The sequence below is a fragment of the Lissotriton helveticus genome, chromosome 6 (assembly GCF_964261635.1).
Source record: "Lissotriton helveticus chromosome 6, aLisHel1.1, whole genome shotgun sequence".
Classification (NCBI taxonomy): domain Eukaryota; kingdom Metazoa; phylum Chordata; class Amphibia; order Caudata; family Salamandridae; genus Lissotriton; species Lissotriton helveticus.
The window spans coordinates 1,258,078,851-1,258,105,143 of record NC_136067.1 but is presented as its reverse complement, the minus strand read 5'-3'; the positions used below and the strand labels follow the sequence as shown (position 1 = coordinate 1,258,105,143).

Sequence of the window (26,293 nt, the reverse complement as noted above, 5' to 3'; positions counted from 1 at the left end):
GACTGCGGCTTTTCTCCATAATGTGCCTGTGAGAAGTTGGCTTGGTATATGATGTTCACTATTCTAGTGAACACCTTGCACCAGTCCAAACAACCCTTATGGTGATGGTTGTAAGTCCACCTTATAGACCAGCTATCCTATTGGTAGCGTGGACAGAACAGTCTTAGGCTAAAAGACTCGAGGGCGGGTAAAGCCGGCTGTTTTACCATATGTAACCCCTTGAATATCAAATGAAAGGACACCACACAGGATATATATAAAATATATATTTGTATTTATTTACTCAAACACTCGTCTGAACTCTTTGAGATCAGAGGCCAAAGCACATAAGATACTTAATCACAATACGTTAAGTTGCACAATTTACGGTTAGGCCCTAGGGTCGAAGCAAACCATATATTAAGAAAGTGGTATAAGTACCACGTCACGAGAAAAGGAAAGGCCTAGCGTATCGCTGGGGCTACACTATCCAAACCTTAGTTTAGAAGTAGGAGGCCCACAGGCGGCGCGTGCAGTGTCTTAACACACACACGTAAATCAATGCAAAGTCAATGGGAACTTAGAAGTTAGATTTAAAAGGATTTAGGACACTTCCGGTTTAGCTAGGAGGAAACAACTAAAAACCTAGACGCTTTGATAGTCAATACCCTTGGGAGCACCGAAGTACTCGCGTTACCTCACCCACGGACGGCGGGTGCATAGGTGTGAAGATGTGTCTGGTTTCGTTGTTGAATCCTATGGAGCCTTGGAGAAAGATGCTGCAGGCGACCAGGAGGAAGATGTCCGGGTGGATCGAAGATGAAGAGGACCTGAAAGCAGAGTGGACAGAGTCTGGGTCACTAGCCAGTGACCGTGTGGAACCAGGACGGAACCAGACTATGTCGAGGAGCAATTGGGTGCTGTCTTGAAGCTTGTCTTGGCAGCCACGTGGACTAGGTGTCAACGACGACCAGGTGCTGGAGACTAGCTGTCCCACGAAGGTTCTCGCATATGGAGGGGTCGACTTCCGGATTGAAGTCAACAAGCCTTGGCAAAGGCAACCCACGCAGGATACAACAAAGAAGGTCTGAGGTGCTTCACCTTTGCAGGTAAGCAAGGGCCAGTCTGGAGCAACCAGACCAGCGAGGTGGTTCAAAAGGATTGTCGTCAGAGGCTACTAGCCAACGGGCCAGCGACCGGACAACGCGTCGAGCAGAAAACAAGCAGAAGGGCCCCAGGCAGAACTCGTGGAGGGCTGCTATTCGGTGCAGGTGCAGGTGGAGTTTGGGTTCAGGGTTTCTCAATCCCCAGTGCACAGCTTCGAGGATGCCTCAGGAGCTGCACAGTTAGCAAGTTGCAGGCTTTACAAGATGTCCGGTCCCGCGTGTCTCGTTGCCTCCACAGATCTCAGCTATGCTGCAGTTGTGTAGAGAGGTTTCTGAGAGGTCTGGAAGTCTGGGTCTTGTCAGGCTCTGTGCTCGGGTTCCGGTGGAATCAGTTTAGCAGCGGAGTACTCTGCTGTTATAAATGTTTTTTGGGTTGGGTCATGTATTTCTCATTTACCTGCAGGTGGTGTTTGGGCTTGCTATTATTTAGTGCTTACGACTATTACCTGTAATCCTAGTTCTCTTCCAGGGGTATCCTCATCAAAGTAATAAGCACACCCACCCCCCCAGGTAAATGAGTGGTCTGTTATGACTTGTGGTTGAGCCCAGACTTCAGGGTTATGCAAAGAACTGACCTAACTGTCACCCCTGAGGCATGATGGGAAGCCAATGGTCATGGCTGCCTTAAAGGCACGGTGCCAGTTTGTGTTGAAAATGGTTTCATTTTCTATGCTATTGCTGTTCAATGCAGCCTGTGGCTAACCATGTATATTTATTGGAAATTTACAAGATTTGAGTTTTGCTCATTAAAACAGAGTTCAAGGGCTATTTGGCCTAATGTTTTTTGTTTCATTGCCAATTCAGTATATGTATGAATATTTACATTGTTTAGCCTCATTTTTGGGGCTGCATTGGTGTGAGAAAGTGATATATGTTGGTTGATAGCTTTATTTCGATATGCAGATATCATAAAAGCATTACATGAATATAAAAACAGCACATCATAAGTATAAAAGACTAATTCAAGTTAAGAACAGGAAGAAAAAAGTACCATTACACATAGAATAATTTAGTTAAAATGGGATTAAATTAAGATGTTGGAGGCATGTGGGCTGCTAAATTCATATCTTTTGCATAGATCGCCGCCTAGTGTTGGGTCCGGATGATCGCACATTGTTGTCCTGGAAGAGTCTTCGAAGTATCCTGAGATAGGTGGCTCCTCCCCTGGACTACAGTGCGCATGGGCATCGGCTCCATCCCCAGATTGTTTTTTTCCGCCATTGGGTTCGGATGCGGTCTCGACGTCTGTCGGAACCGAGAAAACTTACTTCTTTAAGGCCAAAAGGCCTTCGTTACGTACGTCAGTATTGTTTGCGTACGGTCTCGAGTTTCTCCCGTCTCTTTGAGGCGGAATCTGCGGAGTCGAGTTACTCTTCGGACATCGAGGCCTTATCGCAGCAAGACCACGACTTTTTCAACATGGACCGGAGCCCGTTTAAATACTGTCCCGTCTGTGGGTCCAAATACCCACATATCGACGTGCACCCGGTCTGCAATAAATGCCTCTCGCCGGACCATGACTAGGAGAACTGCATGGCCTGCTCCAAGTACAGGTCAAAGAAAACGCTCAAGCTTCGGCGCGCGGTGCGCCTCGAGGCCCAGCGGGCGGCCCCGGCACCCGATAACATCTTCGACGGCCCAGAAGAAGAGAGCCTAAGCCATCGTCTTCAAATCTCTCCACCTGCGACGGAGGTCGAGGCCGACCCCGAAGAAGACGACGGGGTCATGGAACAAGACCTTGAATACGTCGACGAGGTAGGGGACGACTAAGAAGTTTATGGGGCCGCGGAAGATAGCTCAGGGGATGAGCTATGCCCCGACAGTTATACGGATCAGGCTCAGGTCACGGGATCGCCACTCGGCCTTACCCAAGACCCTGCACCGCAAGCCACGGCCCCGCCTTCAGGCCCGGCCACGGACATACCTGCGGGGGATACGCAGCCCGTATCGAAACCGAAACTACCGGATTCGAGTGCACCTAAGATGGCGGACGTTCCATCTAAAACACCGAAGCCTGCTACCTCATCGGCTCCGTCGACCTCCGGGCCACCGAAGTCGAAGAAGACTGTCGACTCGACAGTGCCGAAGTTATCGGCGGGGGATGCGTCCTCAAAGAAGGTCGTCCGTCAAGGGTCGAGCGGCGCAGGCGAAGTCCGCAAAAGTCGTCGACAAACACTCGGTGCCGACAGGGGCACCATTAGACGGACGCATGGTCGAGGCGGAGTCTACAAAATCCCTCGGATCCAAAAGCGGAGGCTCGATTCATAAGTCCAAGGACTCCGTGTCTAAAGCTGCGGCATCGACGTCTAAGCCTCCAAAAGAGCCCCAGAAAGTCGGGGGCGGCGGCCCGTTGGCGGCCTCCTCGTCGGCGCCAGGTGCCTCGGCGAGTGGCGCATCACAAATCGCTAGTTCATTGCAACGGATTCGTGAGAAGGCTACTGCGACGTCGGCTTCCGCGCCGTCGCACCAGAAGACGCTAGACGTGCCTGCAAAGCCTACTGCCAAGCTTTTATACATTCTGCCGCCAAAGGAAGCCCCGAAAGCCTTTGCACCAAAGACGGCGCCAAAGACATCGGAATCTTCTACGTCTGGCGGACTATCGGGTCGACAACACGACTCAGGAGAAGAATCTGAGCGTTATATCGACGCGGACACTGGCAAGTCCTTTATAAGCGGAAAATCACTTCCCAGCCAGTGGACTCCTATGTTATTCCACTAAAAAAAGAAAAGGCCTACACAGGACATTCATGCCCTGGTTGAACCTATCCAGCCTCCGCCTAGGAGAAGTCCAACACCTTCCCCTGACCACTCTGGGGGAGAGGAGGAGGGACTAGATGACCAGTACAGTTTCCCCATCCATGATCCTGATGCACAACAGGATTCCTATGATGACACCGGTGACCAGGGAAACCAACCTGTGGGGCAAGACCCACAGCTTTTCAGTGCACGGGCATCCCCAACAGAGGATTCTGCAGGATTTCATGCACTAATCGAACGGGCAGCTGCTAATCATGACGTGGACATGCATGCTGACCCAGTGGAGGAAGACTTTCTATTTGACACTTTTTCTGTCTCTGAAAGAACAGTCAAGACACTTCCTATGCTAAAAGGGGTCCTTAAACATGCTGCAGAGATCTTTAAGTAGCCTACCAGAGCGAGAGTGGTCAACCCACGCATCGAGAAGAAATACAGGCCGGCACCTGCAGACCCAGCATATATTCGGGGACAGTTGCCTCTTGACTCTCTTGTGGTCGCAAATGCCCGCAAACGGGCGAACTCCCAAACGACTGGTGAAGCTCCTCCCCCAGACAAGGAGTCTAAAGTGCTTGAGGCAGGGGGCAAAAGAATAGCTGCGCAGGCTGCCAATTTCTGGCGTATAGCAAACACACAGGCGCTATTGGCACGTTATGATAGGGCGCATTACGACACCCTAGAGCAACTTTTACAACACCTGCCTACGCAGTTTCAAGAGGGTACCAAACTGCTCATAGAGGAGGGAAAACTCATCTCCAACGCAGCAATAAAGTGTGCACTTGATGCCGCAGACACAGCAGCTAGGGCTATTAACACTAGCGTCATGCTAAGACGACAAGCGTGGCTACGCATATCAGGGTTTAAACCAGACATTCAAACAACCATACTCAACCAGCCCGTCAATCCTGATAGACTGTTTGGTCCTGATGTTGACACCACCCTCAAAGATTAAGAAAGACAACGAAACAGCTAAGTCTATGGGGGCCCTTCAGTCACAACAATTCCGGGGCAACACTTTTCGTCGCTCAGGTGCACGTGGGGTTACCCGAGGACAGATGGGTCAACAATCACAGTTCACTAGAGGTGGAGCACAGTCCTCGTACCCCAAGCAGAATAAAGGGGGTTATCGAGGAAACAGCACCAGGGGCCGTGGCAGAGGAAACAACAACTCCCGTTCCTCTGCCCCAAACAAACAGTGACTCTCTGTCACTGCCCCCCCGACCATTTAACACCTGTCGGGGGGAGACTCCAGCAGTTCCTGCCAGTCTGGACAAACATCACCACAGACAGGTGGGTAAGACAACTTGTCCAGTACGGTTATTGTCTAGAGTTAACGTCCACTCCACCCAACATTCCACCAAGGCAACGACCTATGTCCGCAGAGCACTTGCACTTATTGCAGCAAGAAGTAGTGGTGATGCTGCAAAAAGGCGCAATCGAGCTCGTGCCAGTGGAGGAGGAAGGCACAGGGGTCTATTCCCTGTACTTCCTTATTCCAAAGAAGGACGGATCCCTCAGACCCATTCTAGATCTGCGTCCCCTCAACCTGTATATACTGTCAGAACATTTCCATATGCTTACACTGCAACAGATTCTTCCCTTGCTGAACCAAGGGGACTTCCTAGCAACCTTAGACCTCAAGGATGCTTATTTCCACATACCACTACACCCGTCCCACAGAGTATCTCAGGTTCACTATCCAAGGCAGGCATTATCAGTTCAAAGTCCTACCCTTCGGAGTGACCACCGCCCCCAGAGTGTTTACCAAGTGTCTGGCGACGGTAGCGGCGCACCTCAGGAGGCAGAACATACATGTCTACCCCAACCTAGACGACTGGCTCATTCAAGCCAAGTCAGAACAACAGTGCGCCGCAGACATGTCGACCACCATTCACCTCCTTCACAATCTGGGCTTCTCGTTGAACTACCCAAAGTCGCACCTTCAACCAGCACATGTGCGGCAGTTTCTAGGTGCGACAATAAATACCCTGACTGCTATGGCTCAGCCAAACAAGGTCAGGATAGACAGCATACAGTCTCTGATCCAAAAGTTCAAACCGCAACACTCGCTTCCAGCGCGAGTGTTCATGCAGTTGATAGGCATGATGGCCTCCTGCATCTTCATAGTCCCTCACGCAAGGTTACATATGCGTCCGCTCCAGGAGTGCTTAGCAAATCAGTGGACACAGGCTCGGGGACAATTGACAGACCTAGTGTTGGTTACCGGTCGGCCGTACAACTCTCTGCATTGGTGGAATCCACACAACCTTTGCAAGGGCCGACCGTTCCAGGAGCCAGTGCCACAGATTATCCTGACAACGGACGCATCTCTCCAGGGATGGGGAGCTCATGTGCTCACTTACACAGTGCAGGGACTATGGACGACGCAGCAACAGAAGATGCACATCAACTATTTAGAACTGATGGCAATCTTCATGGCGCTCAAGTCCTTCAATGTACATCTGTGCAACAAGGTAGTGTTAGTCCGGACGGACAACATGACAGCGATGTACTACATTCAAAAACAGGGAGGCACCCACTCGCCACAGCTGTCTCATCTGGCTCAGAGCATGTGGAAGTGGGCCATTCAAAGGAACATTTTCCTCATGGCAGAACACCTCCCGGGCAAGGACAATCAGATGGCGGATCTGCTCAGCAGATACAGCCATCAAATGCACGAGTGGGAGTTACATCCATCAGTACTCCGCCCGTACTTCCAGCAGTGGGGTCATCCAGAGATAGACCTGTTTGCCACAAGGGATAACGCAAAATGCCAAAGCTTTGCCGCCAGGTTCCCTCACCCGGAATCGCAGGGGAATGCGATATGGATGAACTGGTCAGGCAAATTTGCGTACGCTTTTCCACCAGCACCTCTAATACCGCTGGTGGCAAGAAAGCTAAGGCAGCACTCGATGACACTCATCCTAGTTGCTCCAACGTGGGCACGCCAACCATGGTACACCACGTTTCCGGAACTCTCAGTGGTGCCGCATCAAAGGCTGCGCCTAACACCCAGGCTCTTGACGCAGAACCATGGAGACATTCAGCATCCAGATCCGCAACAGCTCAACCTGGCGATCTGGCTCCTGAAGTCCTAGAGTTTGGCTACCTTCACCTACCTCCAGAATGCATGGACATCATCAAGGAGGCAAGGAAGCCCACTACCAGAGCATGCTATGCTGCAAAATGGAACCGTTTCGTCCTTCACTGTACAGCCAATAACATAAACCCGCTAGATGCATCTATCCCCAACATCATTTGCTATCTGTTGCATCTTTACAAGTGCAATCTAGCGTACACTTCCATTCGGATCCATCTATCCGCCATAGCAGCTTATCTTCAGAACAGGCAACATCTCTCTGTCTTCAGAGTGCCTGCCATTAAAGCCTTCCTTGAAGGTCTGAAACGAGTCATTCCCCCAAGAACACCGCCAGCTCCGGTGTGGAACCTCAATGTGGTCCTCACCAGGCTGATGGGACCACCTTTTGAGCCACTGCACTCGTGTGAACTCCAGTTCCTAACATGGAAAGTGGCTTTCCTTATTGCTATTACGTCACTAAGACGTGTCAGTGAGCTGCAAGCGCTCACAATCCAAGAGCCGTTCATACAAATTCATCCAAATAGGGTGGTACTACGCACTAACCCCAAATTCCTTCCGAAGGTGGTGTCACAGTTTCATCTCAACCAAACTATTGACCTGCCCGCATTCTTCCAAAACCCACAAACGGTGGCGGAAAGAATGCTCCATACTTTGGACGTTAGGAGGGCGTTGATGTACTATATTGACAGGACACAACACTTTAGGAAAACAAAACAACTTTTTGTTGCCTTCTCGCCACAGCACAAAGGCAACCCTATTTCCAAAGCAGGAATAGCCAGGTGGATTGTAAAGTGCATTCAAATCTGTTATCAAAAAGCTAAACTTAACTTAACAATACCCCCAAGGGCGCACTCCACACGCAAATTGGGAACATCCATGGCTTTCCTGGGGAACATTCCTTTGGAAGACATTTGCAGAGCAGCCACATGGGTTACACCGCATACCTTTACAAAACACTACTGTGTTGATGTGCATTCCAAGCAGCAAGCAGCTGTAGGACAGGCTGTTCTCAAGACACTTTTTCAGGTTTCTGCAGCTGGCACGGGCAACCGCCGCTAATGGAGGGACTGCTATATATTCTATGCAAAAGATATGAATTTAGCAGCCCACATGCCTCGAACTGAATATGCTACTTACCAGTATGCATCTGTTCTTGGCATGTAGGGCTGCTAACATTCATATCGCCCACCCTCCTCCCCGGTGCCTGTCGCAGCTGCAGATATACTCTTGCATTCAATCATTAGCATGGACATCCTTTACACTTTTCACTCCATCTCTGCCACAATGGCTAAAAACAATCTGGGGATGGAGCCGATGCCCATGCGCACTGTAGTCCAGGGGAGGAGCCACCTATCTCAGGATACTTAGACTCTTCCAGGACAACAATGTGCGATCATCCGGACCCAACACTAGGCGGCGATCTATGCAAAAGATATGAATGTTAGCAGCCCTACATGCCAAGAACAGATGCATACTGGTAAGTAGCATATTCAATATGTGCATACATATTTGTGGAGCTATTTATATGTAATTTGCATATATATATATATAACATGTGACTTGGGGGCGGGACTCTACTTACCTTCCAATGAGGGTGGTACTGGACATTTTAAAGATGCAGGTGGGGCTATCACGTGACAGCAACCGAAGAAGGCTTACTGCCGAAATGCATTTTGCTATGCTGTCTACCATTTAAACGGCTCCTGCAAAGTTCCCCTGTGTGGCCTCTTCTCCTTCCCTATCTGCGAGGAGTGCTGTTCTATCTATATATATATATATATATATCTGGGGTCCCCGCACGTGGGCGGGAATATTCAGTGCTTATGAATTTGAGGATACCCCTGGAAGAGAAGTAGGATTACAGGTAAGTAACTTATCCTTTTCTGCCACTCAAGTAGGTTTCTACTCGAGCAGCAGTTTTCTCAACGCGGACTGATACTTTCTCATCGCGAGCAGTCGCAAGCATACATGACCACACGCAATGAGAAACCTGACCTCCCCGCGTTGAGAATCTCGCCTGGAGGTTTATTTTCCTCACTTGTGATAGTCAACTTGATGTTGCTGATCGCGAACGAGGAAATAGTCTTGCCGCGATGTCATTTTGCTTGCTCGCGGTCGCCAACTTGACGTTGAGGACTGCGAGCAAGTAAAAAATAACTTTTTTTTATTTTTATTTATTTTTTATTGTAATCAATATATGCACATTTAATCATGAGTATTATATCTATTACACATCAGAAAGTTACATGTCGTGCAATGTACTAAATCAAGTATGCATAATATTGCAGTTTTCAATCAATCCGTAACAGCTGTAACAACCCCTCCCCCCAAATACCCCGGCACTTGTATATGCAAATCCCACACTTCTTACACTGCGCTCGCATGGTCTGATAATTACAATCAATATACAGTTTCAACATTTGACGGGTCCCTGCCATTTCTGGCTTGTTCTCTATGGCATCCAGCCTTGTGCACCGCTTTGCTATACTGTCCTTGCGGACAGTCCCGGTCCACACGGGGGGTGGGGGGGAAGGAAAGGGGGGGGGGGGGCGCGTACGGAAAAAAAGAGGGGAGCAATATTGAGGGGGGGGGGGGGGAGTGGGGCCAGAAAGTGGGCGTGAAGGGCGGGGACGAAAGTCCCTGTTCATTCAGGTTGCAATTCCCCCTCACCATTCACTGTGTGAGTAATGCTAACATCAACACCCAATTCAAAATCCAGCAGGATGGCATTCCATTCCATTGAAATGGGGTGCTTATGTAGACCTCTACGCTCCTCCCTTTTTATTTCCATACTCTCTGCTTTTCCCCATCTCAGTACCTCTCCACGCCATATGTCTGGGTCTGGAGGCCTAGCTGATTTCCATCTCATGGTTACTGTTCTGTTAGCCAGCAATAATGCCATATCCACGAAGCAGGATGCTACACCTCTTTTTTTTCAGGTATGCTTAGCCCCAGTATACAATATTCTGCAGAGGTGTATGGCCGAGCTGGCGCCACCTTGGTTAGGTCCTTATGTACTGTAGTCCAAAAGTATCCTAACTTTGGGCATTCCCATAACATGTGTAGCAGTTGTGCGTCTTCCGAATGGCATCGGGGGCACGCTGCCTCAGCATTGGTTAACATGGTGTGTATCCGATGTGGAGTGAGGTATGCTCTGTGTATAATCATCAGTTGGATAAACTTAAACTTTGGGTTCCTCGAAACCTTTTTAGGGAATCTTAGAATCCTCTCCCATTCCTTATCTCTAAAGACTCTCCTCATGTCTCCCTCCCAACGTTTGCCTGTGGGTTGAAGAGAAATGGCCCTACCTGTCCTGATGCCATTCGTTAACCATTTTGTCAGATGGCCACCCGTTCCCATTAAATATTGCATAGTAAGCAATGAGTTCGTAGGCGGCTCCACACCATTCTGTGCCCATGTTCGTGTCACATAGTGTTTAACTCTAGCAAATAATAGAAATAACCCCTCAGGTGTCTGGTGTGTTCTGTTAAAGTCTGCAAAAGTCATGATGTTGCCATTCACAAACAGGTCTCCCACTTGTGTAACGCCTGCGGCATGCCAAGCTGTTAGGTCAAGATCTGCAAGTGCGTGCAATCCTAGTGGGATCCCCAAAAGTGGTATAGTGGGAGCATATGAAGTCGACGCATTCGCATACCTCACCGCTTTCTTCCAGTAGTCAATAGTGAGTTTGAGTAGAAGTGGTGCAGATCCAGGTATTTTAACCTTCGGCATCAAGAGTGTATGAATGGCGCCGTTTGCTCTGTCAACTTCTGTCATTTATCTCGTGTAGGTTGCGGCCTGCTATCCAGTAGGCCAGCCATTGCAGTTGGCATGCATAGCTATAAGCCAACATATCCGGCAGCCCCATGCCTCCCTGCGCAGTCGGTAGCTGTAGCTTAGCGAGGCTAATGCGCCGTCTGCCTGATCCCCATACCAGGTCTGTCAATATAGTATTGATCATTTTAAACATACTCGTAGGAAACACAAGTGGTAGGTTCGTAAAGAAGTCGGGGTAAGACTACCATCTTAGAGATGGCCACCCTTCCGGCCACCGATAGTGGCAGTGTGTTCCAGAACTGCACTTGCGCCTTCAAAGCGGTGATTGCTCTACCTAGATTCCCGTCCAACATATCTTTTTTGTCTATATATTTGTATCCCTAGGTATCGGAAAGTCGTTGTCGCTATCTGCAAGAGGTGTGGGGTGAACCGCAGTCGTGCGTCCCGACCTTCAGGACCAAACCAATACCTGTACGATTTGGTGTCGTTAATCGCAAGACCTGATAGTACGCGAAAGGCCTCAAAAATAGCTGGTTTCGGGTCTAGACTGGCCCCCATATCTTTTATGTATAATATGTCGTCTGCATAAGCCGAGACGACATGCGTCAATGCAGCCCGTCGTATACCCCTATGTTGTGCACGAGCCCGAAGTTTAAGTAACAGTGGTTCCAGTGCTAGGATGAACAGTAGGGGCGAAAGTGGGCATCCCTGCCTAGTGCCCTTATTAATTCTAATAGGGTTGGATATGCATTTATTAGTGCGTACCCTTGCCGTCGGTTGGGTATATAACAGTCACCCAAGCCACAAATTCATGCGGAATCCTGAATTTACTGAGTGTTGCAATCATATAGTCCCATCTAAGGGAGTCAAATGCCTGCTTCAGGTCTAAAGATATACACCCCTCCATTCCATTCACCGCGTATTCATGAAGCATTATCTAGCTAAGCCTTCGTAGGTTCATCGCCGTACTCCTGCCAGGGACAAAGCCGCATTGGTCTGGGTGTATTAATTGCGGGATATAAGGGGCCAATCTCACCGCCAGAATTTTACTAAGAATTTTGTAATCCGTGTTTAAAAGTGATAGTGGTCTGTAGTTTGCAAGGTTCAGCCCGTCCCTACCAGGTTTTAAGAGGGAGACTATCAGTGCCTGTAATGTCGTGGGCGGGAGCGCAGTTGTAGACAATGATTCTAGGTAAAGCACGTGTAAGTGCGGCACAAGGATGTCTGCATATACCCCATAAAACTCCGCTTGTAAGCAGTCTGTCCCCGGGGTTTTACCTCGCGGCAGCATTCGGATCGCCAGCTTTATCTCCGCCATCGTGATGGGGCGAGCAATATCATCACTCTGTTCCGCCGTGAGTCGGGGGACCACAAGATCCGTCATAAAGGAGTCATATTGCTCCTCCGATATCGGCGCATGTCGCTCGTACAGTCCCTCATAGTATTCCTGAAATGCCTTATTTATGTCTAATTGCGTCTGGACCCGCGTGCCCCGCTGGTCATTCACTTCCATAATAGGAACATATATGGGCGCGTCTCTTATTATTCTGGCCAGTAAGGGACCCGATCTATCCGCTTGAGCATGCTGTTTGGACGTGTATTCTTTATAGTCTAGTGTTCGTGATTCCTCAAGCAATTCAGCATGGTGGATATGCGCCTCCTGCAACTGCGTAAGCTGTTCATTTGTGCCCGCCGCCTCACACTCTAGCATCGCCAGCCGCCCCTCCTCTCTCCTCAGTCCCTCCATAATTGTGTGTCTCCTGCCCACTTTCGTGCTCATTGCAACGCCTCGTATTAACACTTTGAAGGCGTCCCGTTCAATCTGCCTCGAGCTAGCTGTGCCTGTGTTTAAAGTGAAGTATTGTGTGATGGCATCAGACAGTGTAGACCTAAAGACCGCATCTTCCAAAAGTTCCGGCGATAGGCGCCATGTTGGTATAGGAGTAGGGATCTTACCCCAATGCATCGTGATCTCCACTGGATTGTGGTCGGATAGCGTCTTCCCCATATGCTCAGCAGACACAATAGACCCCAACAGGGCCCTAGAGCAGAAGATTCGATCTATTCTAGTGTGTAATTTGTGAGGTGGAGAATAAAAGGTGTATTCTCTGTGCAGTAAATGTTTTTTCCTCCAAATGTCAGTCAGTTCCCAACCATCAGCCCAGTGAGTTAGCGCTTCTGCTTGTTTTCTACTCTTTGTTGCATGGAGGGGGGGGGGTTGGATCGGTCAAGGGAAACATCCAGTACTGCATTACAGTCTCCCCCTATCAACCAGTCATACTCTGACCAATCCGCTAATACTGTATTAAGTGTGGTAAGGAACGTTGTCAGGTCCACGTTAGGCGCATAAAGACTGCCTAGGACAACATGAGATCCGTCCAACAACCCCCTCACGAACACATATCTACCCTCTGTGTCAATTCTTTGCTCTAACATTTGGAAGGGAATAGAATTTCTGAGCCATACTGCCGCCCCCCTCGAGAATGCAGAGTAAGTGGTGGCAAACAATTGGCCCTTCCATTTCTTGTGTAATTTTGCACCCTCCGCACTATTAAGGTGGGTCTCTTGAAGATATGCTATGTCCACCTGTCTCCTGTGCATTTGTGCCAGCACTCTATGCCTTTTATGTATAGATCCCAAACCCCATACATTCCAGGTGCATACTTTGTGTTAGGAGTCTCCATGGCAGGGTACAACCGACTTGTATATCGAACCCAGCGCAACTGCCGTGTGGTGCATAGTATCAGAAATCATAAGTGCCCCCATTGTACCAAACTTCCTAACCATTAGGTCTCCATCAAAACAGATCCTGAGACCAAACCACGCCCAACGTGGGCAACCAAGAAACGAAATCCTGACTGCGCCCTGGGGGGTGTGGTGAGCGCGCACACTCACTAAGTATCCGTTAACAGATATAGTGGGTTACCCTGAGTCTAAAGAGTACCTTGCTCCCACTCGCCCACCCTCGCCTCACATATCAGTATTATACATTACCAAACCTTGAGTCAGGGTATATACTTATAGATCGTTCGCCTCCTGCGCAGTGATTTTCGGCAACAATTGTACACTGGTGACAGAGCCCGACAGTTCTGTATGTGTGTCTGAGCGGCAGTCCGAGTTAATTTTGTCCTTGGCATCATGTGCCGCCAGAGCGTCCGTTGTGAGTGAGGTTGTCACCCGAGTCGACCCTGGGTTGTCAAACGTCTGTCGTCCAGTCGCGCTGGGTAGCACAGTAAGGTCTAGTCGCGTTGAGGAGTGGACTGTGGCCTGGTGTGATGACCCCTCGTCTCGATCATCCTCCATAGGGTTCTGTGTGGGATGCGGCGTAAACGTCACCTCTAACCATTCCGGAGCCTCCTCAGGAGAGTCAAAGAAATAAGTTGCGATCGTGGACAACTTTCAAGCGGGCCGGGAAAAGGAGCACATATTTCAAATTACGGTCACGCAGCCTGCGTTTCACTCCAAGGAAAGTCGACCTGGACTTTTGGACCGTCGGTCGCCCTAAGGAATGAGTCTGTCTTTATAGTGTAGAAGGCGTGCGATCAGTGGTGTCGGTGGGGCCCCCGGTTTCGGAGGTCTCGGAGGCATCCTGTGTGCCCTCTCCACACTATACAGCGGAGTAAGATCCGTAGGCCCCACTATGGATTTTAGCCAATCTTCCACAAACTGCGTGGGATTCCTCCCCTCACTGCGCTCCAGCACTCACAAAATGCGAACGTTGTTGCGGCGCAAGCGCCCTTCCGCTTCATCCACTCTGTCACCTAAGGCCTTAAGCTGCCGTTCCATGTGTTCAAGTTTCGAGTGTTCTGTTTGCTGCTGGATCAGATCGTCCAATGCGAGTTTGTGCTCCTGCCCTCTCTCAGACAGTTTGTTGTGGTCAGCTTTCAGAAAGGACATTCCCGTCGCCATGGCATCCATCCGTGCTTTGAGTGCTTCCCTTGAGGCCCTTCTTTCTGTCAATGAGGTCCAGCTTAGCCTCCTGAGTGGTCTTGCCCGTCGGAGGTATAACTTCACTATTGGAAGAGGCCAGCGGATCTTCAGACCCTGTAGACTGCTGGTCAGCGTCCGCAGCAGGCTCCTGGTGTTTTGAGTTTTCTACCCATCACTGTGTGAGGCAAGTGCTTCGCGTAAAATATTCTGCAGCCAGTGTCGGTGACAGTCACGCAGCGCAATCAGTAGCACTTACTTATTCTGTTGCCAATATTCAGGTTACGTCGTGTGGGGCCAGCCCAGTAGTGTCACCATTTGCTTCTGTGCATACAGTTGTGGTGTCCAGGCAGTCCTCACCTCGTACTCTGCACCCCCGTCAACCAGTGTCCCCCGATTCCGAATAGGAGGGGGGGGGGGGGTTCCCAGAGCTGCACCCAGCGCAGTATTCCCCCTGCGAATCAAGTGGGCCTCTTCAGCAATATAAGGGATCTAAATTCTCGAGTCCAGCACTGGCAGGGTGCAGGGGCTGCTGAAATGCTCTGTCCCAATATGCAGCCCTATGTGCAACAAGGCGCCAAGGAGCAGCGCAGTGGCGGGATGCGAGGAGCCAATCCATATGCCCAGGGGGGAGCTGCAGCGTGGGTCCCTCGGGTACAAGAAACAAGACCCGGGTCTCAACAGATGTCTGTGGCTATGTGTGCAGTGGGCCCGGCTTGCAGTGCACTCCAATCGCCTCTACTCTCCCGCGCACGCCGGGAGATGCCTAGTGAAGCGCACCTTCGGCGCAAGGCGGTTCAGCTCTGGTCCAGATGGCTCCCGCCCTGCATTCCCAATGGCCAGCGTATTGTTACTTTACCGGGCCAGCGCTCATGGTTGGAAAGGGCTCCGGGGTCTCCTTCCGACAGCGTGCCTCCTACCACTATGTTGTCCGCTCCCCGTGGGTCAGCGTCGTAGTATCTCTCCCCGCACGTTCGCAGCCGCGGTGCTGGATCTCACCGCACTCCACCTCCGCGCACCAACCAGTGCATGCGAACCCGGCAGCTCTTATGGTCCCGATTCGCCCTCCAGATCGCGGCGCACTCCGGGTCGGGCGTCTGGGACAGTGCTCGCCTCCGTTAGTTGACCCAGGCCAGCTCCTCCCCTCACTCCAGTGCGTGGTCTCTGGCAGTCCACCGGGCCGCTCGGGTCTCGTCAGCGGGCTTCCCCCGTATCAAGCAGGATCGGCTTCAGATCAGTGCCGCAGCCCCCCAAGGATATCTCGGGTTGGTGGGCAAGGGTGAGCGCCAAGTGGAGCAAGGCTCCCAGGATATTTTTTGCCTATGTTTCAGGGCTCAGGACGGAGCGGTCTTAGATCATGTCCTCCATGTTCGGCCTGAAGCCACGCCCCCAGCAAAAAATAACCACTACGCGAGTTTGCACTGTGCTACTTGCAATTTGCCTAGTTGCGCAAACATTGCAAACTACCCGAGCGTAGCGTAGTGCTTTGCCCAGGGTTAATTAAATGCAAACAAAAATCCCTTCTGGGTTAATGTGGTAAATGCCGTGTAGCTGAGCAGCCTGATCCTGTGTCCCCGCACGAATGCAGATTGGTCCATAGTTTTTATCACAGGTAATTTCAGTAGTCACTACTTGAGTGATTCATGACTGATCCTGTTGAAAACCTAGTAAATTTGATGTTTAAAAAAAGTAGATTCCTACTTCAAATAATGCAGTTTGGGAATGGGGATATAGTACTATCTCCACTCCACTCTTTTCAGGGGCACCTCCGAGGTACTGTGGAGGGAGGACATTAAAAGTGCAGTGTAAACTTCATTTTTTGTATGTGCATTTCTAGGTGTTAAAAGACATTTTCAAGTTAAAGACAATGGATCGGACTTTTTAGATGCCCCATGTGCAAGTGCCTTTGGAAGTGATAGTGTTAATTGATTTCTGCATTGCAGGCTCTTCGTTAATAGTCATAAACATTAGAATAATTACTAGCTGCGTGCAGTGAATCCCATAACACTTAACCCACAGATCTTCATAAAGGTGCACAGAATTAACCTGAGCAATGTTTAAAAGTGAACACCCTCTAAACAGCCAGCCAGGCCAAATATTTCCAGAATTTACACTCCACTACAAATTCCATGGTAAAACTACATTACAGCATTCAAAACCCTTGCGTGCTTCCTATCCAAGAATGTACTGTACTGAAAATTGCGTTTCGGAGCCAGTTGCTTCAAGAAGATAGATTCATATCCGAATAGGGGAGGCAGAAGCTCTCCAACTTTGTTTTTCAGCCGTGGGGATAAATGCCAGCAATCAGTTTCTTTAGTTAAAATCTATAAATCTGTCAAAAACTGTCTATCTACTGGGTGATGCTGGTCTGAAAACTTGGGTGATGTCTATCCTGAAGGGAAATATATATCCCTGATTAAACAAAACCATTTAAAATAGGGTCCAAGGGATATATATTTTAAAGACCCACACCTGATTTTATCCCCAGCACCAACTGAATGTATAACACACGAAACACAGGGGGGTCTAACAGCCAAATTGAGAGGCTACACTGTCGATATTTTGAGATCTTGTTGACTCCGTATCGACAGTGTAGCCTCTCAATTTGGCTGTTAGACCCCCTGTGTTTCGTGTGTTATACACAAATATATATCCCTTGCAGAAATAAAACAGAATAGCCGCTTGTCCCCAATGCTGACTTTTTTTTATATATACTAGACTTCACGCAGCTTTCCTTAATCTCTATCCACAGTTCACGTACGTGCCACAGACTCGGAGTATTAAAAATATTACTCAAGTGTCGCATGCAAAACCTAATAACAAAATTGTACAACACGTCACAGATAGGTGCCTGGTCCTGATACGGTCACTTGATAAATGGAACACGGTCCTTGAGCCACAACTACGTTTAGACGACTGGGGCTTTTGTTGTACATTAACAGGCCAGCTCACCTCCAATTGCAATCTTAGAATTATACATTTTAAATAAAATCACATCAAATGTAGTTCACTCTGGCTCAATTATGCAATGTTGGGCTCTGAGAAGGTACAAACTGTCAGATGGGGTTCACAGATAGCAGACTTTATATAATTAGCATGGAGGTGTCCTTCAATACGTCACTATTGGGAACAAGTGATACATACACTCATGGAGGGAGTAGAAGAGACCCTTCATGTTTATTAGGTCTGGTTAAATCTCTGCAACCAACTAATAGTAAGCTGGTGGCAGTGGCGCTGCTCCTAGGAAAGAGGAGACTCTCGATACACTGGGGGAAGAAGTATCCCAATCACCAATATTGGTCGCATGACTTTGCATATTGCCGTGACCAGCTTAAATATTATGCAGAAGAACTCCCCCAGGCGTCTTGTCCAAAAGATATTTGAAGCCCTTTCCCAGCCAATCTGCTCACACTCCAAGATTACCCTGTAAAGGACTGTATCTGTTAATACTATTGAAGCTATGTGATAGTAATTTGTATTTTAATTCCTTAACTGTGACCGTATCCCAACAATTAGCTTTGATGTTGAAATTGGCGCTGATGGCATTGTATGTGTTCTATTATCTGAAAATTCATAAACCAATTAATTATTTTTAAAAAACTGGCTCTGAGGTACATGTCCGTTTAGTGCATTCTTAGATTGGAAGCATCTCTAAGCACATCCAGCAGTAGCAGTAGCAGTTTAGGATTTGGGTGCAGCGATGTAGTTTTGTAATGGAATTTTTAGTGGAGAAGTGGAATTTAAGAAACCATTTCGATGGCCTATGTAGATTATACATTATTTTTACATTGTACATGTAAATATTGGGCACTCTCTTTGGAAATTAGCAAATTAAGTGTTCTGGGCTCTCGGCAAGTTGAGGGTAATTCTAACCTTCACATTCGGGGAAAATTATTGCTGCAGAACCATTACTAAGAGTATCCATTCCTTACTTTCACTTTCTTAGAGTAGGGTGTTGCTGCATGTCATCGCCTGCATTATGATTATACCCACTGGCTGTGAGGGATTGTTAAGAAAGGACTGGATACACAATCTTTAACATCTACCGTAGCCTTACTTAGACCTCATATGCTTTGTGTATCTGCCTTGAAGGCTGGGTTCTCTTTGTTTAATAGGTAGTTTTCCGTACGCAACTTTGTACCAAGGACCCCAGCTCGAATGGATATTGTCCTCTTCCAACCCCACCCCATAGTCTCTTGCAGAATGGAATCTAATGGGTAAATCTTCATTTATAATGGGGGTAGTGGCAGTCTGTTTTCCAAGTAGCTGTGGGGGGAGGGGGTTAGGGAGAAAACAATCTTACGCCACATGAACAATGGCAAGTTTTAATATTCCTCACAAAATGGGCTGCGTGGGGCATAATCCGGTCAAGTCTTTAAACGAAGCTTGACGATCATACCGCTAGGCATGGCTAGGCGTTTTCAGTTTAACCTGATTGTACTGGTCATTTGTTGTATAAATGGTATTACAGAATTGGAAAAACACATAGTTCCTCTTTCCTATGTTCCTTTGCAAGATGGGCAAATGCTGAATCATGTGAATAATTAGATGTAGGCAAATTCTAGCCTTTGCTCAGGTAAAAAAAAGAAAATGCTCAGGATTAAAAATAAAATCACGGTTGAGGGAAACTTATGTTGCGAGTACTGGCATGTTACACTAGCAGAGTCCGCCATCAATGGAGAGAAGTATTGCTAACTAAAATAATTGGGTTGTCCCTGAAACAGTCAAACTAATTCTTAGTCTAGTTATGAAACAACGTGTAATGTCTGCCAATATTTCTCTTCCATCAGGGATCACGTGAACAGCTTGCAATTGCAGAGTTTGCAAGATCTCTACTTGTTATTCCAAAAACATTAGCAGTAAATGCTGCCCAGGATTCCACAGACCTTGTTGCTAAATTGAGAGCTTTCCACAATGAGGCTCAGGTCAACCCGGAACGGAAGAATCTAAAATGGCAAGTATATTTTGTAGCAGTGGTGTAATATTTCTGTCATCATTTTGGTAGCATTTTATGTCAACATATTACTGGAATTTTCATTTAATAAAAGACTTCCTTATGGACGTTCTCTCTCGGCCATAAGTACGTAGTGGCAAATATGGAACACAAACCATAACTAATGAAAATGCTTCTGAATGAGCTAAAAAGCGCCTCCCTCCTACATTGCTCACGAAGATGATCAAACTGTGCTCCTTTCCACTCATATCAACAGTACATGTTATGTAGAATGCATCCATTGGCCCTGCCTTGTATGTTGTGGGGACCAGCCATAAGGTGTCTGCGGTACATTCAGGGATTGACAACAGGCTATGGTAAGAATACTGTGTATGTGAAGAGCACATAACATACCAAGGGTCTATCAACACTGCATCTCATCTTGGTCACAAACCAGTTCTATATCTGCCCATTCTTCTTTATAAAATACTGTTGTGTTGTCATCCGTGTCCCCTGTGATAGCGTGAACACTATGCTATACTGGGTACGAGTGTCTGAATATCAAGCATCACAGTTGAAGGAAAATGCTACTTACCAGTATGCATCTGTTCTTTGCATGTAGATCCGCATACTTTTGCATAGATCGCAATCTGGTGTTGGGCTCGGATGTTTGCACTTTGTTGTTGTAGAAGTCTTTGTAGTCACGAGATTGGTGACTCCTCCTTTGGTTAGTAGTGCGTATGGGCATCGACTCCATCTCACGATTGTTTTCGCCATAAAGGTAATGATGGAGTTAGTTAAAAATAGAAAAGATGTCCATGTGTAATGTATCTAAGTAAGCAAATACTGCAACACACATACTTATCCGGGGAGGCGGATGGGTGTATGCGGATTTACAGCTCTATATGCCAAGAACAGATGCATACTGGTAAGTAGCATTTTCCGTTTGAGGCATATGAGCTGTAGATCGCATACTTTTGCATGGATAATACAGCAGTTACCCCGCTAGCGGGGGCTACCTGTATGTGCTGCAGTAGTTTGAAAAAGTGCTCTTAGTACAGCCTGGCCCACACTAGCCTGTTTTGCCTGCACATCTACCCAGTAGTGTTTTGTGAAAGTGTGCGGTGTAGACCATATTGTGACTTTGCAAATGTCATCCATAGGGAGATTTCCTATGGATACCCGTAGCTTGCGTGTGGTATGCCCTCTAGGGGGAATGGATAATGTACGATTTGCTTTTTGGTAACATATTTGGATGCATTTAACTATCCATCTGGCAATTCCAGCTTTTGATATAGGCTTGCCCTTATGTGGTGGTGAGAAAGCTACAAAAAGTTTAGTTTTCCTGAAAGTTTTTGTTCTTTTAATGTAGTAAAGAATAGCTCTGTTGACGTCATGCATATGAAGAGCCTGTTTCGCTACTGACTCAGGTTGAGGAAAAAAGACTGGCAGCTCAACAGACTGGTTAAGGTGAACAGCCAATTCTATTTTAGGTAAGAATTTAGGGTTTGTCCAAAGAACCACTTTGTTGTGATGTATTTGCAAAAATGGTTCTTTTATAGTTAATACTTGGAGTTGACTCACTCTTTTGAGAGATGTGATGGCCACAAGGAAAGCTACTTTCCTTGTGAGGAACTGTAACTCATTTATGTAAAGGTTCAAATGGGGGACCCATGAGCCAAGTAAGGACAATAAGTTGTCTGTTTTGTAAGTAAGCTGCTATAACAGCTAGATGTAATCGTATGGATGTATATGCCAGATTACATCTTTGTAGATGCAGGAGAGTTTAAGCATCTAGTGGATTGATGTTGTTGTTGAAGTAAACAATTAATCTTTTCCGTTTAGCTGCATAGCATTCTCTAGTGGTGGTCCGTCTAGCATATTTAATGATGTTCATGCAGTCTGGTGGGAGATTGAGGTAACCAAACTCTAAGACTTCAGGAGCCAGATCGCTAGGTTCAGTTGAGCTGATTCTGGATGTCTTATCTCTCCATGGTTCTGTGTGAGAAGCTTCGGAGAAAGGACCAACTTTTGGTGTGGAACTACTGAGAGTTCCAGCAGTGTTGTGAACCATGGTTGTCGGGGCCCATGTTGGAGCAACCAGGATCATTGTGAGATTGTTGTTTGAGCTTGCGCACCAGTATCGGAATGAGCGGGAGAGGTGGAAAAGCGTACCCAAATCTGCCTGACTAGTTCATCCAGATTGCATTGCCTTTGGACAATGGGTGTGGATACCTGGAGGCAAAGTTTAGGCATTTTGTGTTTAAATGGTTGGCAAACAGATCTATGTCTGAGTGGCCCTACATTTGAAAAAACGGATTAACTTGCAGATGAAGTTCCCATTCGTGAATCTGCTATTGACTGAGCAGATCCGCAATTTGATTGTGTATCCCAGGTAGATGCTCTGATAATAGGTATATCTTTTGAGGAATGGCCCATCTCCAAATGCTGTGTGTGCTATGTGTATAAGCTGTAGTGTGCCCCCCCCATCCCCCGTTTTTGTATATAGTACATTGCTGTCATGTTGTCCTTTCGGACGAGGACAGTTTTGCCTAGGAGAGGTTTCTGAAATTACTTTAGGGAGAGAAATATGGCCAGTAACTCTAGGTGATTGATGTGGATGAGTTTCCGTTGAGGGGACCACATACCCTGGATGGTGTAGTTTAAGAGATGAGCTCCCCCAGCTGGTGAGTGATGCGTCCGCTGTTAGCACTATTTGTGTAACCCGGTCTAAGAACGTCCGACCTTTGGAAAGATTGTGTGCTTCACCATTGCAGAGAGCGATATGTGCAGCTGTCTACCTACACCAGATCTGTAAGTTGAGCTTGGTTCCACTGTTGTGCTAGACATTCCTGTAATGGACGCATCTAGTGTCTTGCGTAAGGGACAATTAAGATGCAAGAGGCCATCATCCCTATTAGCTGAATGAACACTCTAGCTTGTAGTGAGTGTTGTGGTTTGAAAATGTGTTATGAGAGCTTGCATACTGGCTATCCTGGTTGGATTGGGGTATGCAAGGGCTTTGGAAGTATCTATTGTTGCACCTAGATACTGTTGGGTGTGGGACGGTTGGAGATGTGACTTGGTGAGGTTTATTGTGAATCCTAAGTTGTGCTGATGTCGGGGAACCGGTTCTATTGCATGCTTTTGCAAGAGAGAAACTCCTGCTTCAGAAGCGCAAGATGCTCGGTGGACATTGGACGTTGTCTGGAAGGTATGTTGCAGGGGGAGGGCGGTTAAGGAGTGAGTTCCAGGCGGTAACCATACTGGATGTCTTACCCACTTATCCAGTATTATGGGTGTCTTTCATAGATTCACATGCCTGAATCATTCCCCGTCGTCGAGATGAGAGCCCCGGTAATAGAAAAGTAATGTCCTATAGACATACATAGAGAAAGTAGGCCTAAAGGCCTTGCCTTAGTAGCCTATCTATGTCCTTTTGTAAAAAGGACCAAAATCCTGAAGGTAGCCAATCAGCTACCACCTCCCTCTAGAACCTTCCTGCCAGGAGCCTGTCTCTCAGATTTTCTACCGCACGTTGTGCTAGGGAGTCCCTACCTGAGCTCTCCTCAGGTTTCTTGAATTTATCTCTTTTTCAACAGAAAACTTGGATTATTTACTTCTACAATGACTGAACAACAGAAGAAAGGACTATTTAGAGCCTGTTCCTCTTGTGGCAAGAAGAGACTGCACATTGATGACAAGCATGAGACTTGCCTCTACTGTCTTTATCCGGATCATTCTGCCAAAGAATGTAGGATTTGTAGAACATTCTCTACTAATACTCTTAAAGATAGAGAAGGAAGACTGCTCCTCTGGTTAAACAGACTCAAGACCAGAGACGATGTGCTGTCCTCGGAGGGCAGTGAAATGGCTTCAGTTTCTTCGAAACTGTCCTTGAAGAGGCCAAGGGATGCTTCCCCTAGCCATGCAGACGTCCCTCACAAAAAGACTACTACAAAGTCTTCTGAGGTAAGATCTGACACGTCTGTGAAGGAGCCTACAACCTTCAAAAAGCCATCGCAGTCATCGTCGACGACTTCGTCGACATTTTCTTCAAGAAAAACCACCTATGTCTCCACGTCGGCGGTTTCGATGACTATGGCGTCGTCAGCCTTTGCTTCATAGACGACGACCACCCACTCGTCGACTATGGGTAAGCCACTGTCGTCAATTGTACTGATTAAAAAGCAGCAGTCGTTTGTCAAAGCTCCGTCGACGTCACAGTCGACGACGATGAAACAAGACGGCGACGCCTACACCGTCGACGAGGATTCCGTCGACGTCCGGCACGTCGTCGACGCAGACACCGACGGCAGAAGCACAGTCTATGCAAAGTCACCACCGACGAAAGCACCGTCGACGGCTAAAACAACATCGTCGACGAGAGCATCATCGATGACGTAAGTGCCGTCGACCACATCGACGGCGAAGATTCCGCCGACGATCGCACAGTCAACAATAGCATCGCCGACGACGACGAGGGAACCGTCGACGCTCAAACCGGTCGACGTCCATACCGTCGACGACCTCATCGTCGACGACGACATCGTCGACACCATGGAAAAAAGCAGAGTTGATTCCATCAAAAAAGATCGCCAAACTCCCTATTACACCAGATTTAACATCGCCCAGTAGGGTTCAAAAACTGCCCCCATCTTGCCTGTTGCAAGATGATGAATCAGACGACGACCAATTCGAACAGGCTACTAGTCCGTCTGATCTCAATGTCAAATGCCAGAGTACTGACGATGACTGAGATGATGTCATTTTTACAGAAGAAACTGTGCAGATTCAAGAACATACTCTAGTTACTCCGATGATATGCCTGCCTGCTGAGATAGTCACTGATTTACAATTCTTGATCAGACTACAAAAAACGATTCCCAGAATCGCCAGCGGCTTCTTCTAAAGAGAAACCTCATGAGTCATACAGACAATCCCCAAAGGCTAGACCAACACCTTTGGTTATTCCGCAAGAAAGTGAAGCGGTGCATAACATACACTCTTCTGAGGAAGAAGAAGATGTTCCTGAGGAAGGAGAGGTTCGAGACGACCTTTCACATAACCGAGACGATGAGGATTACGTCGCTCATTCTCCAGCCACGCCGGAACCCAACACTTCAGACTCTCCACCAGTGGATACAGACTCTCCACCAGTGGATATCAGCGGATTCCACAATTTGATAGAGCGGCCGCAAGATTCCACATGACCATGGAATCAAAGGAAACTGATTGTTTTATATGACTTTAAAGATCCCATAAAAGTCGGCAAGGTCAATTCCCATAATAGACCACATCTGGGAACAAGGTCAGCAACTCATGCAAACACCTGCATCGGTTTCAATAGTGGTGCCTAGACTAGATAAAAAGTATAAGGCACCGTCCTCTGCACCTACTTGCCTTAACTCGCATCCCAAGCCGGATTCAGTAGTCACCCAAGCCGCTCAAAAGAATTCCAGAAATCCATCCTCGCCACGGTCAGCACCACCAGACAAGGAGGGCAGGAAATTGGATGGCATCGGCAAACGCTTCTCCACAACGTCTGCTATGACGGTCAAAGTGGCCAACGCCATTGCTCTGCTAGGCAGATACAATAGACAATTATGGGAAGATATCGTTCCATATCTAGCGGATGTACCCGAAGACTTGAAGGATGAAGTCCAGGCACTCCTTAAAGAAGGACAGATGTCCGCATCGGAGATCATTGATTCAGCTGTGGATGTCGCCATGACGGGCTTCACACAGCTGGCAGGCGCAGCAGTTTTAGGCAGGCAAGGATGGCTCAAAGCGACATCCTTCAGACAAGAGGTCCAAACCAAAGTTTTGGACATGCCCTATGACGGACAACATCTATTTGGGGCAAAAATAGATGAAGCCTTGCAGACTATCAAGAAAGATACTGACACTGCAAGAGCTCTCGGGACTTTACAATTCAAAAATCAGTCCTTTCGAGGGCACAGAGGACGAGGTCAACCCACATACAGAGGATCATATCAGGGAAAATCCTCTTACTCCGACAATCAAAATCGCTCACAATATCAGCAGCGACAGCAACAACAAGGTCGTCAGACCTCCTACGGGAGATCAAACTTCAGGGGCAAATCCCAGAGGAAAACGACCGGCGGACGACAATGACCATTTCCCGCAGCCACTCCCCCACCGTCATGTCCACTCAAGATTGGAGGAAAATTGACGCATTTCCTCCAACTGGAGATCGATAACGACGGATCGGTGGGTTCTCCAATTAATCCAGCACGGTCACACATTGGAATTCGACTCAATCCCACCGTTAACTCCTCCTCTCTAACTTCCACACAGGCACCTTCGTTTGCTTCTACAGGAAATCTCTTCAATGCTGCAGAAGGGAGCAATAGAACGAGTCCCATCCGCCCAGAAAGGGAAGGGATTTTATTCCTGCTTCTTTTTAATTCAACAGAAGAAGAAGAAATGGAGGCCCATTCTGGATCTCGGGGCACTCAAAGCCTTCCTAAAGAGCAAATCGTTTCGAATGGTGACGATCCAGGAAATCCTAGGATCCCTAGAGGAAGGAGACTTTATGACGTCTTTGGACCTGCAAGACGCATATTACCATATCCCAATACACAATCGCCACAAAAAATTTCTCCGCTTCGAAGTGGCAGGTCAACACTACCA

The 26,293-nt window shown here is 47.8% G+C and overlaps 1 protein-coding gene across 1 annotated transcript in view; it reads left to right on the top strand.

Moving 5' to 3' along the window:
- The window catches only part of TCP1 (t-complex 1), a 175,772-nt gene that overhangs the window by 129,298 nt on the left and 20,181 nt on the right, over positions 1-26,293 (top strand). Inside the window, exon 11 of the mRNA XM_078648976.1 lies at positions 19,494-19,657. Within this exon, the coding sequence (XP_078505102.1) occupies positions 19,494-19,657 (164 nt within the window). The remainder of the gene's footprint in view (positions 1-19,493; positions 19,658-26,293) is intronic.